The sequence below is a fragment of the Ostrea edulis genome, chromosome 8 (genome assembly GCF_947568905.1).
Source record: "Ostrea edulis chromosome 8, xbOstEdul1.1, whole genome shotgun sequence".
Lineage (NCBI taxonomy): Eukaryota > Metazoa > Mollusca > Bivalvia > Ostreida > Ostreidae > Ostrea > Ostrea edulis.
Genome location: NC_079171.1, coordinates 20,883,214 through 20,901,900, shown reverse-complemented (window position 1 = coordinate 20,901,900; position 18,687 = coordinate 20,883,214). Strand labels below are relative to the sequence as shown.

At 35.4% G+C, this 18,687-nt stretch overlaps 1 protein-coding gene across 2 annotated transcripts; it reads left to right on the top strand.

Annotated features, from left to right (window-relative positions):
* The first annotated feature begins 3,461 nt into the window (after positions 1-3,461).
* LOC125662709 (polycystic kidney disease 2-like 1 protein) lies at positions 3,462-18,300 on the top strand. 2 transcript variants are annotated; one of them, XM_056147125.1, is made up of 13 exons: positions 3,462-3,506; positions 6,846-7,106; positions 8,492-8,605; positions 9,165-9,289; positions 9,378-9,643; positions 10,138-10,525; positions 10,670-10,906; positions 12,912-13,093; positions 14,251-14,470; positions 14,653-14,786; positions 14,957-15,074; positions 15,477-15,788; positions 16,300-18,300. In XM_056147125.1, the coding sequence occupies exons 2-13, from the start codon at positions 6,866-6,868 to the stop codon at positions 16,480-16,482; spliced, it is 2,520 nt and encodes an 839-aa protein (XP_056003100.1). In that variant the 5' UTR covers positions 3,462-3,506; positions 6,846-6,865; the 3' UTR covers positions 16,483-18,300. The 2 variants fall into 2 exon arrangements, with proteins under 2 accessions (XP_056003100.1, XP_056003101.1); XM_056147126.1 differs by lacking the exon at positions 3,462-3,506 and adding an exon at positions 3,536-3,611.
* Positions 18,301-18,687: the final 387 nt, after the last annotated feature.

Sequence of the window (18,687 nt, the reverse complement as noted above, 5' to 3'; positions counted from 1 at the left end):
TGTCAGGTTTACTGTAAGCCACTCTGGGATTATTTCAGGTTTACTGTAAGCCGCTCTGGGATTATGTTAGGTTTACTTTAAGCTACTCTGGGATTATGTTAGGTTTACTGTAAGCTACTCTGGGATTATGTTAGGTTTACTGTAAGCTACTCTGGGATTATGTTAGGTTTACTGTAAGCTACTCTGGGATTATGTTAGGTTTACCGTAAGCTACTCTGGGATTATGTTAGGTTTACTGTAAGCCACTCTGGGATTATTTCAGGTTTACTGTAAGCCGCTCTGGGATTATGTTAGGTTTACTTTAAGCTACTCTGGGATTATGTTAGGTTTACTGTAAGCTACTCTGGGATTATGTTAGGTTTACTGTAAGCTACTCTGGGATTATGTCAAGTTTACTATAAGCTACTCTGGGATTATGTCAAGTTTACTGTAAGCTACTCTGGGATTATGTCAGGTTTACTGTATGCTACTCTGGGATTATGTCAAGTTTACTGTAAGCTGCTCTGGGATTATGTCAGGTTTACCGTAATCTGCTCTGGGATTATATCAAGTTTACTGTAAGCTACTCTGGGATTATATCAAGTTTACTGTAAGATGATCTGGGATTATGTCAGGTTTACTGTAAGCTACTCTGAGATTATGTCAAGTTTACTGTAAGCTACTCTGGGATTATGTCAAGTTTACTGTAAGCTACTCTGGGATTATGCCAGGTTTACTGTAAGCTACTCTGGGATTATGTCAGGTTTACTGTAAGCTACTCTGGGATTATGACAGGTTTACTGTAAGCTACTCTGGGATTATGTCAGGTTTACTGTAAGCTACTCTGGGATTATGTCAGGTTTACTGTAAGCTACTCTGGGATTATGTCAGGTTTACTGTAAGCTGCTGTGGGATTATATCAAGTTTACTATAAGTTACTCCGGGATTTTGACAGGTTTACTGTAAGCTACTCTGATATTATGTCAGGTTTACTGTAAGCTACTCTGGGATTATGTCAGATTTACTGTAAGCTGATGTGGGATTATATCAAGTTTACTGTAAGTTACTCCGGGATTTTGACAGGTTTACTGTAAGCTACTCTGATATTATGTCAGGTTTACTGTAAGCTACTCAGGGATTATTACAGGTTTACTGTAAGATGCTTTGGGATAATGTCAGGTTTACTGTAAGCTGCTCTGGGAGTAATTCGGAATTAACCTCGGCTTACGCTGGGACACCTTTGGTTTTTGGTCGTAGCAGTGATGATTCTTCATTGTGCAACGCCATCGTGACATAGGATTTCCGCTCATAAGTTTATATCCGTGACTTCCATGCTGAAGGAACAATCTCTTACATGTGTTAAATGGCGTAGGTTTAATGTTGATCAAGAATCGGGATTGTGAAGCGAGCGCTCAAATCCCTAAGCTTCGTATCTTGGTGCTGTTGGTAAAGGTGTTACAATGATGACGCACAGGCTACACATGTGCTGCCCCTCATTACGTGGTGTGTTGAAATAGTCACAAATGGATTCATTTAATCCATTTTTAACTCACACCCGTAGCCGGGGGGGGGGGGGGGGGGGGGGTTCGTACGAACCCCCCCTTGAAAACTACTAAGCACTATTAAAGTCGGCATTTTGTTTGAATTGTGACTATTAAAGTCGGGATTTTTTATGAAAATCATGAAAATTCATAGTAAAAAAGGCATGATTCCAAAATCCAAATTAAATGCCAGGAAATTGCTAGATTGCAGGATTTTGCACCAAATACCCCAGAGCTTCTGGGGGCCTTGAGCGGCCAGACCCCCTGCCGTAGTGGCACCTCGCGGTGCGAGGTGATAGACTCGCGTTGCGAGTCTATGTAACCCAACCCCCCCCCCCCCCCTTGAAAAATCCTGCCTACGGGCCTGTAACTGACAAATCATCTAGACATTTACTATTTTAATTTTAATTTTCATAAAAAAATTTATGGTTTTTATGCCATATCCTTAGCATGATGATATGGATTACTTTTCATTTTTAAACGGTGTTATGGATGGTTTTACGTTACTGGGGGGTACAGGGGTTACGTGGTTTTACGTTACGGGGGGGGGGGGGGTACAAGGGTTGCGTGGTTTTATGTTACTGGTGACGGGTACAGGGGTTGCGTGGTTTTACGTTACAGGGGGGGGGGGGGGGGTACAGGGGTTGCGTGGTTTTACGTTACTGGGGACGGGTACAGGGGTTGCGTGGTTTTACGTTACTGGGGTTGCGATTCTCAATCGGTAGAACAAAATGCCGTTTTAAACAATAATGGACATTTTGCGATTATGGGGAATATTGTTACCATCTTTTGAACATTGTCTGGATCTATCCCTGCGATCAATCGAATCAAGAGTTTATCTTGTAAAGTTAATGGATTGTTATATAGTAATGGTGTTGTACACGACACTGGTATATTTTGTTTTAACATGTACATGTACATTTCATCCGACAAGAAAGAAAATGAAAAACCACAGCTGCACTAATCTAAAAAATGCAATTTTCTTTTCCTCATCGTAAGTCATTGCATACCTATAGGTAAGAAGATATAATCGAATTCTACATAATTATATCTATATACTGTTGTATAACATATAATCATATTTACATGTACACTGTACATGTATAATACCTAATCATATATACAGACATAGTATGTGTAATGTGTAATACATAATTATATTTACAAATACATGTATAATACAATTATTTCTATAGATGTACATGTATGTACAGTGTACATGTATAATACACAATTATATTTTAATATTAAAATAGATATATGTATAATAGACAATTATATTTTAATATTAAAATAGATATATGTATAATAGACAATTATATTTTAATATTAAAATAGATATATGTATAATACACAATTATATTTTAATATTAAAATAGATATATGTATAATACACAATTATATTTTAATATTAAAATAGATATATGTATAATACACAATTATATTTTAATATTAAAATAGATATATGTATAATACACAATTATATTTTAATATTAAAATAGATATATGTATAATACACAATTATATTTTAATATTAAAATAGATATATGTATAATACACAATTATATTTTAATATTAAAATAGATATATGTATAATACACAATTATATTTTAATATTAAAATAGATATATGTATAATACACAATTATATTAATAGACATATGTATAAAACGTAGTTATTTTATAGATATCTATATAATTCTATTATATTTTGTTTTGCCTGTTGACACGCATCTATGTGTACAACTAATCAAATATTCATGTACACATTATACGTGTTATTTTCATCTTTGGTGTAAGTTTCACCGCTGTGTAATTAAAAATCAATAAATCGCAAAACATTCTTCAACATTTGACGGAAACAAAAATGTTTCTATAAAATATTCATACCGATTTAGTTTAAATGATGAAATATGAATCTTCATCAGATTTCAACTCAGATTTAAATTGCATAGCGATGATAGAACAGTAAAATTTCTCGGAGAAGGTAAGTTTTTAATCCATCTTTTTTCCCCCATAATACACAGACCTCTGAATTATCTACACCTTTACGTTTCCATGCACAGTACCTCTGTTTGATGATTTTATTCAGGTAAGATGGCAAATAACAATTTATGTAATTCCGGTTAGATTTAATGTATTCGATTCATGATAAACTTTAGCACTTTTCATCAAAGAAAAGCTCGAGTTCAATATCAAAACGATTTTAAAACGTAAGTTGTACTTCCTAAGTGATTTATTGAGTACCATGAGTTGATAGTATGTTTTGCATAGAAAACTATGACAATTTATTAGTTATCTAAAATACGGAAAAATGTGATAGTTTGAATTATTTTACCTTTGTTGGGGTATGTTTTGTTAGGCTAAGCTGAACTGTGGGTCGCAGGTTCGAGTCCAGCGGAGGTTTTAATTTTTTTTCTTCAGATTACCTTCCACTAAAACCGTATTTTTTGACAAAATAAAGTAAATTTGAAAATTTTTGAATTCAAAATATTGTTGTACATATCCTCAACTTTCCATCTACATCAAATTTCTCTGGTGTAGCGTACATCCTTAACAATTGAACACTTTGTAACTTCTTGATAACAGCTATTTCAATTCTTTCAAATGATCTTTGGGACAAGGGGGACATAAATTGTAAATTTTAGGACCCCTTGGGCTCTAGGGAGGGCAAGAATCGCCACAATTTAACAAATTTTCCACACAAAAAAATCTATACAACCGCACATGTGTAAGAAAAACCAAATGCCTGCCGATGTGGAGCAGAAAGGCATTTACACCAAAATTGTAAATTTCATGGTTCCCGGGGTAGGGGTTTTACCCCAGGGTGGAACCAAACTTAGTATATCGTGCTTGTGTGTAAAACACTTAAATAGCATCACTTTAGTGTTATTGATTCTTAATTAAAACTAAATGGATAGAACAGGTAGTCTTTTACCAAAATTGTAAATTCAATAATCCTAGGAGGTTAGTGTTTGGTTTCAGGGCGGTGTCAAAATTATGATAACGATCTGAAGGACTTCTTTAAGTTTGCTGTCTGCAGATACTGTATAAAATTTACATGCATACTTAGGAATAGCAGAAAAATATGCCCAAAAAATGGTGAATTTCACAACCCAGTGTTTTGACTCTAGGATGGTTTCAAATTAGTCATATCTTTCAATGTTAATACATACCCGGTAATATACATATATTATATTATGTAAAGAATTTCATCAGTGTATGCACTATCATACTGTTGCTGAACATTAGAATTTTGCTTAGATATTCAGAACAGGATTTTTTTCTCTCTAGATTTCATAGCCCTTGGTAGAAGTGATAATTTTTACTGGTACTCAGGAGACAGTTTATATTTATGATTCATGATTTACGGTGTAATTTTGAAAAGTATACTTAGTCAATAATTGATTAAATACAGTACGTCAGAATAACATGGGTGAAGAAGGCGAAGAGATATTACCGATTCATCGAAGTACACACTATAAACATATTTTCTATTAGATATATTTTTCTCGTGATCAACTGACATCTAACATGTTTATTATTTAATGATGCATATAAGAAAATATGTGATAAAATGCCAAAACTGTATGGAAAGAAAGAGATATTAGAAGCATTGAACCCATTACCCAAAAATGTTATACTTACAACTCGCCTTTCTATCGATAAACGGTTTATCAAATCATGCATGACAAATCGTCTTTAATGTAAGGCCACACCAATTTGTAAAATAGTTCTTCGGATTTTCAAACAAAAAAAGTGAGGCGAGAGGGCGAAATTATTTTACAAATATTATTTTTAATTTTGGAGATAAAAATTATGAGGCGAGCGAATACAAGAAATATAAATATTTTTAATTGAATTAAGTGTGATTTTAAAAAGCGGGCGCCTAAAAATAAAGATCTAAAATCATCAAATATCATTTGTTTACCACATAAACTTAATATTTTTCAACTTTGTTGATATAGTTTACGTCAATAAATAAGAAGTATTTCAGGTTTCAAAGACTTATTTTCTTTATACCTAATACATGTACTTTGCAACATTAACTGATAAGGTCTTTTTGAAGAATTTTATTTAAGTTTCATTTCTACAAACTTTCGATTCAGAGATATGCATATTGCTAGGGACACATCCAGTTTTGACATCCATTGCAAATGCAATATCCATTGCATCGCTTTGAGCATTTTCTTGAATTTTGATATGACATCACCAAACCTTTTGTGAATTTGTCGTTAACTGTCGGTCCGGTTTAAAATAGTCATCGATCAGTACCCCTTGCTTGTTGTAAGAGGCGAATAAATGGGACGGTCCTTCAGATAGGACTGCAAAAAACTGAGATCCTTGTCACAACAGGTGTGGCACGATAAAGATCCCTCAGTGCCATAAACGCTGAGCATAGGCCTAAATTTTGCAGCCCTTTACCGGCAATGGTAACGTCTTTATGTAAGTGAAATATTCTCAAGAGAGACTTCAGTCAATATATAGGCTAATCAAACAATCAATCATACGCTATCAATGTTCTCTAAATAGTGGCATCGAATAGCGCTTCAAAAGTTTCATCGGCTTCCAGTTCGATTCCAGCATAAGGAACTTCCAATCCAGTGTTATGAAGTATCGTACATATTAAGATTGACATCATGAATAACTTAACCGTATTACACTGTTAGGAAATTTCTCGAGAGCCCGCGCTTCTGTCATTTGTCAGCATATACATCAAGGTTATTTGTGCGCTTGTTGTAAAAACTAAAAAAAAAATATTTACGGATATTTTTGAACACGCGGGCGGATATTATTTTTTGATAATATTATAATTTGGATTTGTTACAAATAGAAGCGGCGAATCCGACGAACTAGATTACAAATTGGCATGGCCTAAGGGACGTGTAGAAGATTTCTACAATTTTCATCTAAAGTGGGTCATTGTTCCATCATTTTAAAGACTGAAAAAAATCTACGTTTTTTTCCCCTTTTCTATAAGTATTAGGTTACAGGAGAGTCGACCAACACACATTGAAATTTTACCAAACTCGACTATAGAATGGTCAAATTTTACAATTTTGATTTTATTCTTATTTTCACATTTCAATATGTCAAATAATTTTAAAATTGCTCATGTGTTTCATTCACAATGGTAAATATACATACTTTAAAAGTAATTAACGAATTCTTTTTTGAGAGCCATTTTATTTTTGTGATTCCTATCCAATCACTGGTAGACACTTGTTCATCCATCTTCTTTAACATTGGTCAAAAAGTATACAATATAATGTGATGTAGCAAATTCATTCTGAATAATATGAAAGGAATGCAACAATTCAAATAGGCAACATAGTCTGCACATCAATGGCGAATGCAACTGAAGTACATATACCGACAAGTGGCACAGAGAGTGTTAGCCCCACTGCCTGGTCTGAGGATGATGTCACATCCGGTAAATCACCATGCGATTCTAGACCATACACGGTGACGCCGGTCGTTAGCGTGGCTAAAATCGACGTTGAGAAGGAAAGCATACAAGGCGTTCCGGAAAAGCAAAGAGAGAAACCTGTTGGCTGTTTTAAGACATTCAAAAGCGGTATAAAGTGTAAGTTTACTGTTGAAAAACAAGCTGTGTTACAATCATAGTAAATGATGAATGTGGTATTTTAGTTTATAAATGTGGGATTTTATATAGTTGATGAAGAATGAAATCTTCAGAAATATTTTGTCTGCTTCTAAATTCATCCACTTCTACTGTGACTAACTCATGTCTATAACTTTCTACCAATATATTATTGTATGAATACCGAGGCGTTGTTGAACTGATTTTGAAATTTGTAGGAGAAATATGAGAAGTATTTTTATTTTATATTGGTCCCTATGCATCCCCTGTTACCTTTAATTGCTGCTCAGCTATGTTGCATAGTTTTTCATGACTGCGTAGTTTGCCGTCAGGGACCCGTTATTTGACAATAAATCATTTTTATCCCAGAAAGGGCAAACAGACACAAGCAATACGTGTTTATAAATTTTATTTGGCGATAAAGGGCACGGCTGATTAAAGTATCAAAAGCAAACAAATCAAGTTCAAATTGTGGGCTGCCTCACACAAATGACAAGCCCCAAAAGCATCATATCAATGTCAACATCAATTAGGGATGACCTTGACCCTGGGAGATGCAGAGGTCAAGGTCAAATTCAAAAACAAATTCAACATATGACCTTGAACTTTGACCCTGGGAGATGCAAAGGTCAAGGTCGAGATTCAAACACATCAAACAAACATGGCCTTAAGCCTGGGAGGAGCAGGAATCAAGGCCGAATTTTCAAATCAAATGTCATATTTTTCACATGTACATAATAAGCCGCTCGTTGGGCAATGAGCTCATCAGTCACACCAAAGTCATTGTTTCTGTATCAGCCGCACCGACATTTATTTGGGAGAGAGTAACCTGCAAGATAAAACAAGCACAAGCAGTATCCTGGTTTCAGAAGAAAAAGCAAAGACAACAGAACAGTTGCGGGTGGGTGGGTTTGAGTTTTGAAAAATCGGATATTAAATACAAATTCTTATGAAATAGGGGAACACCAACCTGTGTGTAGCAGTTATAAATGGAAAAGGTTGATTTAATCCGGGGCACTTAATTTATATATGCCCAAGGGAAGTAATTGTAGAGCAATGAAAGACAACTCAAATGGTTTGCAGCCTTCGATAACAGCATCTTATGTGAACATGCGTATCACATAGATGTCAAAGTATCACATGTACATTGTATTGTTAGAGAGACAAAATTGCTGTTTTGATGATTTAGTGTATTCTAGAAGTTCTAAATAGAGACATGGGTGTTGATGATAGTTAAATCTATACATGTGCATGTAAGATTAATTAATCAGATATATCATAGTACACCAGAGCCTATATCATAGTTCTTTGCAAAATTATGATACAATCACCACCTAGCTGTCATTCCAATAATGTTATCTGTTCAGCTGTTTGGGCCACTCGACACACCATAGAGTCAGCAGATGACAAAGATCTCCACGTCAAAACGACGCTGAAGGAGCTGGTAGTTTACCTTCTCTTCTTGGTTTTGCTCTCTATCGGTAAGATGTGAACGCCAGTTTCAGCTTTGTTTGATATAAGCATTAAATATTTATTCCGAAGTTGTTGTAGTGGGAAGATAGTGCAAACGTGTTAGATCCAATACACGTCCGAACGTTGGTATTAAAATTTATGATATCGCAATTATTTCGACAAACCTTGGGTTAGATTTATTTCCTGAAATATTTCAAGAGAAATATTTCAATACCAGTTTATCATTAAGAATTAAATCCACAATGTATCTTAAACGTCACGCATTACATATCTTGCATACCTGAATGACAATACAAGGGTTATTTGGCAAATCTCTGAACTCGATCAAATATAAAAATGTTAATGATAATCATGATATAATATTAGTATTCTCAAAAGGTAAATGGACATCATTCTTAGTAAATTACACCCACTGTTACCTGTGGTAAGAAGCATGTCGTTTTCCTGAAAATATTGCCTGTTTTGAACAGGTTCTTTTATTGTCCATTCCTGTTTGAATGTATAGAAATTGAAGATTAAGTGACCATTTCATTTCAAATCGCATTGTGTTTCTTTTTTACTTAATAGTGGCATTCGGGATGACCAGCACGTCGATGTACTACGTCACTAAGGTGATGAGTGAACTATTTTTAGATACAAGCTCGGGTGGTGCCTCTTTTCGATCCATTAACGGTATTGAAGACACGTGGAAGGTAAGGAACATTGATGGATAATTTGTTGGAGAAATAGAATTCAAAGTATAAAAAAGAAGGTTCTATATGAATGTGTATTTATTTTCAGTTTCTTCGGGGACCTTTGCCAACTTGCTTCCATTGGGAGGTTTGGTATAATAACCAACAACTTCCTAAAAATGGCGACGGATATATCTTTCACGAAAACAAACTTCTGGGCCTGCCAAGGATTCGCCAGGTTATGGTCAGAAACGATTCCTGCTCTGTACATGAATATTTCAATGACATCATATTTGAATGCTATGACGCATATTCAGACTCCAAAGAAGATAAATATTCCGACACTAATATTACACGGATCGGGAACTACACAGCGTAAGTTTTAGAAAATACAATTGTGATATCAATTGTTATTTATATTAGAAAATACGGAATTGATACTTAATCCCTATTATTATACCGGCAATGCTATGCTAGATGTGATTGACATACCGAAGGACAAATTCATTAGTTTAAACATTTCCGTTCGCCATAATGCATCTTCAATTGCATCGTCCACCTCGATGAGGCAAAGGCTTTCTGTATCTGCAATGGTATTTTCTGCGACATTAAATCACATGAGTTTTGTCCAATTCATTCTTATCTTGATATCTTGTACATTTATTACCAGTTAGAAGCTGCCTTGGGTGGGGCGGTAGTACCCACATAACTTGCCTAATTATTGTTATCGCGATACCGTGTACATATATGATCGTTTATCAGTCAGAAGATGTCCTTGGCATTTTTGTACCCGTGGATGTAAGTGTCCCGATTCGCTGGAACATTACATCACACCAGTTTCCTAACTTATTGCTATCTTTTTTTAATAGATTTACTTACCAGTCAGAAGCTGACCTGGGCGGTAGTACTCACGCGGGAGAGTTAGCCACCTATAGTGGAGGAGGCTATGTCCAAAACCTGGGAAAGACGAAAAGTGTCACTCAAGAAACAATTGAATATCTCTTTACAGAGAGTTGGATCACGCGGGGAACACGTGCACTTTTCATTGATTTTACGGTGTACAATGCTAATGTAAATCTTTTCTGTGTCATCCGCCTCGTTGTGGAGTTTCCCGCCACTGCTGGGGCTATCTCGTCATGGAGTTTTCGAACTGTGAAGTTATTGCGTTACGTCACTGTTTTTGAACATTTTGTCATGGCTTGTGAATTTTTCTTCGCCCTGTTCATTCTCTACTACATAATTGAAGAACTGATAGAGGTAAGTACCTAATCCTGTTCTTTTTTTACTATTGAAGAATTGATCAAGTTGAATATTTTAACGTACATCTTAAATATACTAGCACATATTTTGTTCAAAATTTTCAGGCTACATTTGGGCTCGACTTACGTGTATATATTTCAGATAAAAATCAATGGACTGTCGTACTTCAAAAGTGTCTGGAACATCCTTGACGTCACCGTTATTGTAATTTCTATTGTGTTTCTGGCATTCGATGTGTACCGCACGCTTGAAGTCGACAAAAAACTAGAAGAATTAACGAAAAAACCCGACCAGTTCCAAGATTTTGAATTTCTAAGTCTTTGGCAGATACGATTTGACAACGCCATTGCAATCACTGTATTTTTAGCCTGGGTGAAGGTAACTTGTTTCACTTTACTTACACTGTGTATTTTAACAGTTTAATAAGAAATAACATGTCCATCTTGTACTACTATGAAGGATGGTCGCAAGGAATTTGGTAGCCCTTTAAAACGTTGCTGAAATCATTGTGCAAACTCATATTAGGATATTTGATAAGCATCACCTAATAAGTTCTAGTGTTCCGTACTGAACATATTACCTGACGACACATAAACGATAAAAATGGTTTTTATTTGACCTAAATCGAAAGCTCAAGTGAGATTTTTCTGATAGAAATTTCGTTCTCCATCGTCGTTGTAGACTTTTCACATTTTCGTTTTCTTTTTCAATCTTAGCACAGGGTACTTTAAATTAAATGAAGGGGGATCAAGTTTGTTCAAATATAGGACATATCCCCCATAAAGAGGGGATAATCAAGAAAATGCAAAATAGAAAGTGATCGTTTAAAAAACCTGATCATATAAAACACTATCCCAGCGTAACGAAAAATCACGATTGTCTCGATCATGGCCCCCGGGAGTAGAGTGTATCTACAAGAAAGGAGTACATTTTTTATAGGGAGAAATCTTCTCATCACTAGCAGAGCCAAGATCAGTTCCTTGTCATAATAATACATAGACATCTTTAGATAGATTAGTTACATTAACGTTTGTAGGATGGAGCCATGGTAGGGAAGGCAAGGTTTTTTTTATGGGAATATACAATGAAACTACTATCATAACATCTTTTTTTTCTCAAGAGCAACAGGATCATGGTTAAGTAAGAGCAACAGAATCATGATTAAGTAAGAGCAACAGTATCATGATTAAGCATTTTATCCAAGCATTCAATACAATTCGTGGCTCCTGTGATAGGGTGGGGCCATACAATGGGGAATCAAAGTTTTACATGGGAATACATAGCAAAAAAATCTTTAATTCTTCTTCTCATGAATAACTTATTTATGATAAGTAGTTTTGATAGGCGAACATCAGAGTGGAGTTTCTTCATATCATGACACTTGGGGGGGGGGGGGGGGGGGGGGGGGTAGGAAGCCTAGAATTAGGAATACATTTTCTACATGACAATACATGTTTATGGGGAAATATGTACTAGTACGTAACTCGGGGTAGAGTGGAGCCTTAGCAGTGTATCAAAATTTGACATGATAATATATGGGATAAAATCATTTAGAATCTGATTCTAAAGAGCAACAGAACCAAGTTTATTCATACTAATATGAGAGCATTCTTATGTAGTGCAGATAAATCAGTGTTACCTAAAATAGCGATGCAAGTTTTACATGAGGATATATAAAACGGTGGAAAATTCTTTTCAAGGGTCACAGGGATATGTTATATTTACATTTGTATTTCAACTTTTGGACTCTGGAGTTAGGATGGGGCTAGAATCGGAGATCAAATTTTACATAATATATGAATAAAGGCAAAAATATTTTTAAAGAACTGTATGACCGTTACAGTAATATTGAGGCATCCCTATGTTGTGTGGGTTCAAATTCATCGACTTCTAATCATTTACCAGTCATGTGAATTTCATCTACGTAACCCTCATCATTATTTAACAATTAGCATTTATTTTGACTTAAATCCATCAAAAATTTTCATTATCCTTTCGTTATACATTGAATACCATAAGGTGATGTCATAACTAGCTGAAACTTACACCTCGTGTACAATTCCTTGTTGAATAAATGTCATTTATAATTCAAATTAGCATACTAATGTGTTATAGAGAAATATTTCTTTTCGCTGATTTGATTGTTTGCAAAAAATTCGGAAAAGGAAGATAAAAAATCCAAAAGCGGTGGTGACACCATACAGTAATTACATATGCATATGTATCATACTGTAGTCTGATAACTGTCGTGATAGGCAAATTGTGCACGCATCCAATTTGGGTGTTAAACATAAGATACATATTGATATACCAAAGAACATCTGTTAGTATGTCTCACAGTGAAGGGAGTTAATATTCATGGCAACATGGTATTTTTTTCCAGTTATTTAAATATATCAGCTTTAATAAAACGATGAATCAGCTATCATCAACTCTCGCACGATGTGCTTCGGATCTCGCGGGATTTGCTGTCATGTACTTCATCGTCTTTCTAGCGTTCACACAGCTTGGTTATCTGTTGTTTGGTTCAAAACTGAAAGAGTTCAGCGACTTCTGGAGTTCCTTGTAAGTTATTTCTAATTTTCTGAATACTAGAACCTCGATGACAGTGTTAAGTCAAATATTCACACGTTAACCAATTACAACGTTTGCGCACTCGGAGAACACACGATCCTCTTTTCTCTTCAGAACAGGTACATGTACATATACATGGCTGCGCTTTTCTGAATAGTTACATATTGCTTATCATGTCTCCCCTTCCTAGAAGAGGGACATATTGTTTTAGTGTGAACTCTTCTTCTTCCGCTTCTCGTACAAAGTTTTTCGGCCTTTGATATTTGGTATGTGGGTATGACATGATAAGACACTGTTTCGCGTACCATTTTGATGACTTTATACATTGACCTTTCATTTAAAAGTCACGTAATAGAATTTTGATCATTTTTGTCGGGACCATAACTTTCTTGTTCTTTGATATTTGGTTTGATGTACTTTGATCTTGAATTTTATGTAAAGGTCAAATAATAGAATTTCTCAGGACAGTTTCGTTTGCCCTTACCATAATTTTTTTGATTTTTGACATAGGCATATTACCATGATAAGACAGTGTGTTACGTGCTATTGTTGATGATGAATAATAATATGATTTTTGGGGCATGTTTTTTGTCCGGGTCATATTATTTTGTCTTTGTTTACCTTTGATATTTGGTATGTTGACAAGTTTAATTTATTATCATATGTTCAAAACACCGTTCCTGGGTTGAAGCACATATACAAATAAGTGACTGTTATCTACCGTAACTCTTTATTTACCACTTTAAAGATGATCCTTAAAAAGTGTTTTAAAAGCTATGGAAAATGGAATGGGAGATATCAGTTTAGTGTGCTAAAACAGTTTCTTCCTTGTTTCTTATTACTATAGCGTATTCTTCAAATTCAGTAAGCATTGTCAACGTAAACACTTTACCTTCAAACAAACATATTCTTGCAATGGATCGTGGAATGCTGATTTTTGAAAATGATGAAAATATAGTAACATGTCACAGCCTGATTAGATCGTGGATGGTTTAATTTATGTCATGATATGCTAATCACAATAATTCAATGTCAAGTGTTGCATAAATTTCTAAGATTTGGAATGTGGAAGCATAAACCCTTCCATGCTCCAAACAAATGAAAAAAATGTCCATACTCATATTTTACTGATGTTTTTGTCGTTTCAGTTTTGCTCTTTTCAATATCATCCTCGGCAGTTTTGATTTCTATGCCCTCCGCGCAGCTGATCGTTATCTGGGACCCATTTTCTTCATGCTGTTTATCTTTTTCATCTTCTTCATCCTTGTCAACATGTTCCTCGCCATCATAAATGACACCTACTCAGAAATAAAAAGTGAGCTTGGAGAACAAAAGGATGATCTACAGATTTCGAAATTTTTGATAACTGTAAGCGACACATTAAAATTGTAGTACGATGGCTGTTTAACAAGTTGAACAAAAAATAATAACTATCAAATTTTCATAGAAACATATATAAAAAGGGATGGGTTGGGTTTACAAGATTCAGTTTCATTAAAATTGGTGAAACAATATTACTTGTACATGACATGCTTTTTTTCTATCGACAGACATACAGAAAAATGTTAGGGAAGATACACGAGAAAGAAGACAAGGTGTGGGATTTGGATGACGTTCTCAAGTATGCTGACGTCAATGATGACGGCATAATAGATTTTGACGAATGGCGCCAGGACCTTATAAAGTATATCATATGCTCATGTTATAATATATAAACACGAAAGATTAATATCTTGAATGTCATTAGCATCCATTATTAACTTAAATTTTCATTGGTCACAAAATCAATGCAGCTTGTCTTCTGAATCGTAAAACAACACAATATTGGTTAATAGAATGTGTTCTTTTCCACAGACGTGGTTACGCTGAGGGTGAAATCGAGGCTCTTTTCTGTAAATACGATGTTGACGGCTCGCGGTATTTGGACAAGGAAGAACAAGCAAAACTTCGTCAGGATCTAGATAAACAGAAGGTACTTATAAAAAAGAGAATATTAGAATCACCCATAATAGAGCTGTTATAGGAGTGCAGTATGTTGTTCTCGAAAACATTTTAATTTCCTATAAGGCATACATTCTAACAGATTGTATGATTGATTGTATATTGTTTAACGTCCCTTTCGAGAATTTTCCATATGAGTGAAAACAAGGTACAATCAATCAATCAATCCCGATAATTTTTCACTCATATGGAGACGTCATCATTGCCGGTGAAGGGCTGCAAAATTTAGGTCTATGCTTGGCGCTTACGTCCTTTGAGCAGGGAGAGATCCTTATCATGCCACACCTGCTGTGACATGGGACTCTGTTTTACGATCTCATACTTACATGTATATATATCAGTACATGTAAATCTTGCTGAATTATACTTGCAGGTTGAAATCAACCAGGAGTACGTAGACCTGCAGGATAACAATCGGAACCAAGTCAGCGAAAACGATGACAGTGGAAATGAGGACGACTCCTCGAAAGACAACTCTGCTGCGGCTTGCAAGAAGAGGGTCGGATTCTCAGGGGTGTTGTATGAGGAATATACACACCTCTGTAAACGTGTGGAAAGGATGGAGCATGCCATTGGCGGAATCATTGGGAAAATCGACGCAGTCCTTTGCAAACTGGCAAACATCGAAAAAGCGAAAATCAGACGAAGGGAAGCAATATCGAAGATCCTGAATTATATCAGTGAGGTCAGGATATTTAATGTCTGTACAATCCTGAATTATATCAGTGAGGTCAGGGTTAATGTCTGTACAATCCTGAATTATATCAGTGAGGTCAGGGTATTAAATGTCTGTACAATATGATCTTATACTTCATCAAGTTGTTTTTATGTCGTACATGTATATGACCTTACCGATAGTAATTTGCTCTTTACAATATATTAACTATTAAAGTGACGAACTGTGGGGTTACTGTAGAGGGTTAGTTTTATATTTATTGAGTATATATAAACTCCATATGATTGATTACAACTACGAAAATGTATTAATAGATAATATTTCCCAACTGCCCAACTACCTATTTTGTATTGCTTATAGGAGTTTTGAAATTGATCACTGTTCGTTATCTTCACCTTTCATTTCATTGTTCGTAAATTTGAGGATGTACAAAATCCACAAATACCCTGATTTCGTGTCTTTGTTTCGTGTGTATATATTGCAATTCTTTATATATATATACAATTTCGTTAATCCATAGGACCAAAACGACCAAGAAGGGATATCGAAGGAGAAGTTGGGATCAGTGATAAAGCGAGAACTAACGAAGCTTGACGCAGCGGATGATGGGAGTAGTGATTCCGGCTCCACCCGGGGAACCCCTCAGATCACCTCGAATGAGGAAACGGAAATCACAAAGCAAGAGGCGAGAGGACCCATCTAAAATAGAAATATTTCTATTGTGGGATACACTTTCTATATTTCTATTAATTGAATATTCTCCAGTTTTCCTGTGACTTCCTCGACATGCAGTCAATGACTGTCAACTACGATATACTTTTCATATACAACATATCACGTGCACTAACTTTGTAATTAACAGCGGCTGTGAAATGTCGACAGTGGATGCTTACTCCTCCTAGACAGTTGATCCCACCTCTGGTGTGTCCAGGGGTCCGTGTTTGCCCAACTATCTATTTTGTATTGCTTATAGGAGTTATGAGATTGATCACTGTTTGTTATCTTCACCTTTATAGGAGTTATGAGATTGATCACTGTTCGTTATCTTCACCTTTATAGGAGTTATGAGATTGATCACTGTTCGTTATCTTCATCTTTATAGGAGTTATGAGATTGATCACTGTTCGTTATCTTCACCTTTCATCGACATTGTCATGTGATGTTGCTTCTCTGCACAGGGATGTTGATATAAACATTCAACCACTATTGTGTTTCCATTCACAATTGTGATTATTTTCGAAATTGAAATGATTGTGACGTCATGTAATTCGTGGACTGTGTGCACTAGAGTCTGACTGACTAATTGATAACCCTTGTCCTAGCAAATACACACACACACACACACACACACACACACACACACACACACACACACACAGAGAGAGAGAGAGAGAGAGAGAGAGAGAGAGAGATATGCTATATATTGATATTGTATTTGTATTTAACATTCCATTGTGAAATAACTTATACTCCGAGTTAATGATTTTGAAATATCTTCTTTCTCTTTTTAGCAACAGAAATATTGTACATGTAACTAATTAAATTATCCATGACATGGAAAAGGATTTCATAGAGGAAAAAAAGTATCAAAGTTTGTAGAATTTAACAATGAAAGTGATGAAGGTAGATGTAGCTAGCATTGCAGAAAAATTGTATAAGCGGGTTATACAAACTTTTTCTACAATGATCACTACCTTCATCACCCGATGAAACAACAAAGAAAGACATTTTATTGTTTATATTTAAATGTATTATTTAAAAATATAAACTAGAATTAAGATATAAAATAGCATATGGTTCACCCATTTGTTACGTTAATTGGAACAACCAATGCACCCTTTGACCTTGATGACACTCCATATTTGGTAACGGTTTTACTGACAGGTGGTACTATAAAACCGGATCGAACTAGTTTGCAACAAACATATCTTCATTGCATTATTCATTGCATGATGAAAGCAATGCCAATTTCAAAAGAAATGTAAGAGAAAAGATTCAGTGAAGGTAAATGTTAGTAAATAAAATGCCAGCGGTAACTTTAAACAGGAGACGTTGATGTTCCCTCATCAAGCGGCCGGCATTAGAAGTGGATGGGTCTTTCTGTCAATATGATCCGTGGTACGGTAGGCGTCACATACGACAAGGAACGTCACTGCTACGGCACTGTGCGTCATGTACCATCTCGAAATCCAAATATCTCCACCATTTCCGCTAGGTAAAGAACCACAGTACACTTTGATATAGCAGATCGTGAATCTGCATTTGAACTTTTTTGAATTCCATTTACCCAAGGATGCTTTATGGCAAGCATTGGTTGAAACTGAACCAGTTAACCATGGAGAATAAGTCAAAATATGTACAATTTAGAGACAAGCGGACAACAGAAAATCAGAAAACTTCACTTGCGCTATACTTAAGTCCCAGGATCACGAAACATATTACATTTAAGTCAGAATCTGAATATTGCAATACAATGATTGAGAAGTCCATCATTTAAAAATAAAATTGTTATTCAATATTGTTTCATCAAGTTTCTAGTGTTTGCAAATTAAGAATTTCAGTTAAAAAAAGGTGATTGAAAGTTTGACTCGAGCCTGACTTTGTTGGGGCCAGGTGAACTAACACGGTTGATTTTGCTCCTGTTAGAAGTGTTGAAATAGAGTGCTTAAACTTTGAAATTTCTCGTAATAAATCAAATGCCAGTTGTGCGCACAGTGCGGGGGTCCCTGTTACAACATTAGAAATGTTTCATCTGTCGATCGCTTGGTGAGTATGATGATTTCAGCATTTGGGATTGAAAACCGGAACATCTACAAGCGAATAATGGCGCTTATGTTACAAGTATCATCACATAAATGGACTTTGGACGGCGAACAAACAGGATGGTTCAAGTTTTTACCACAACGCA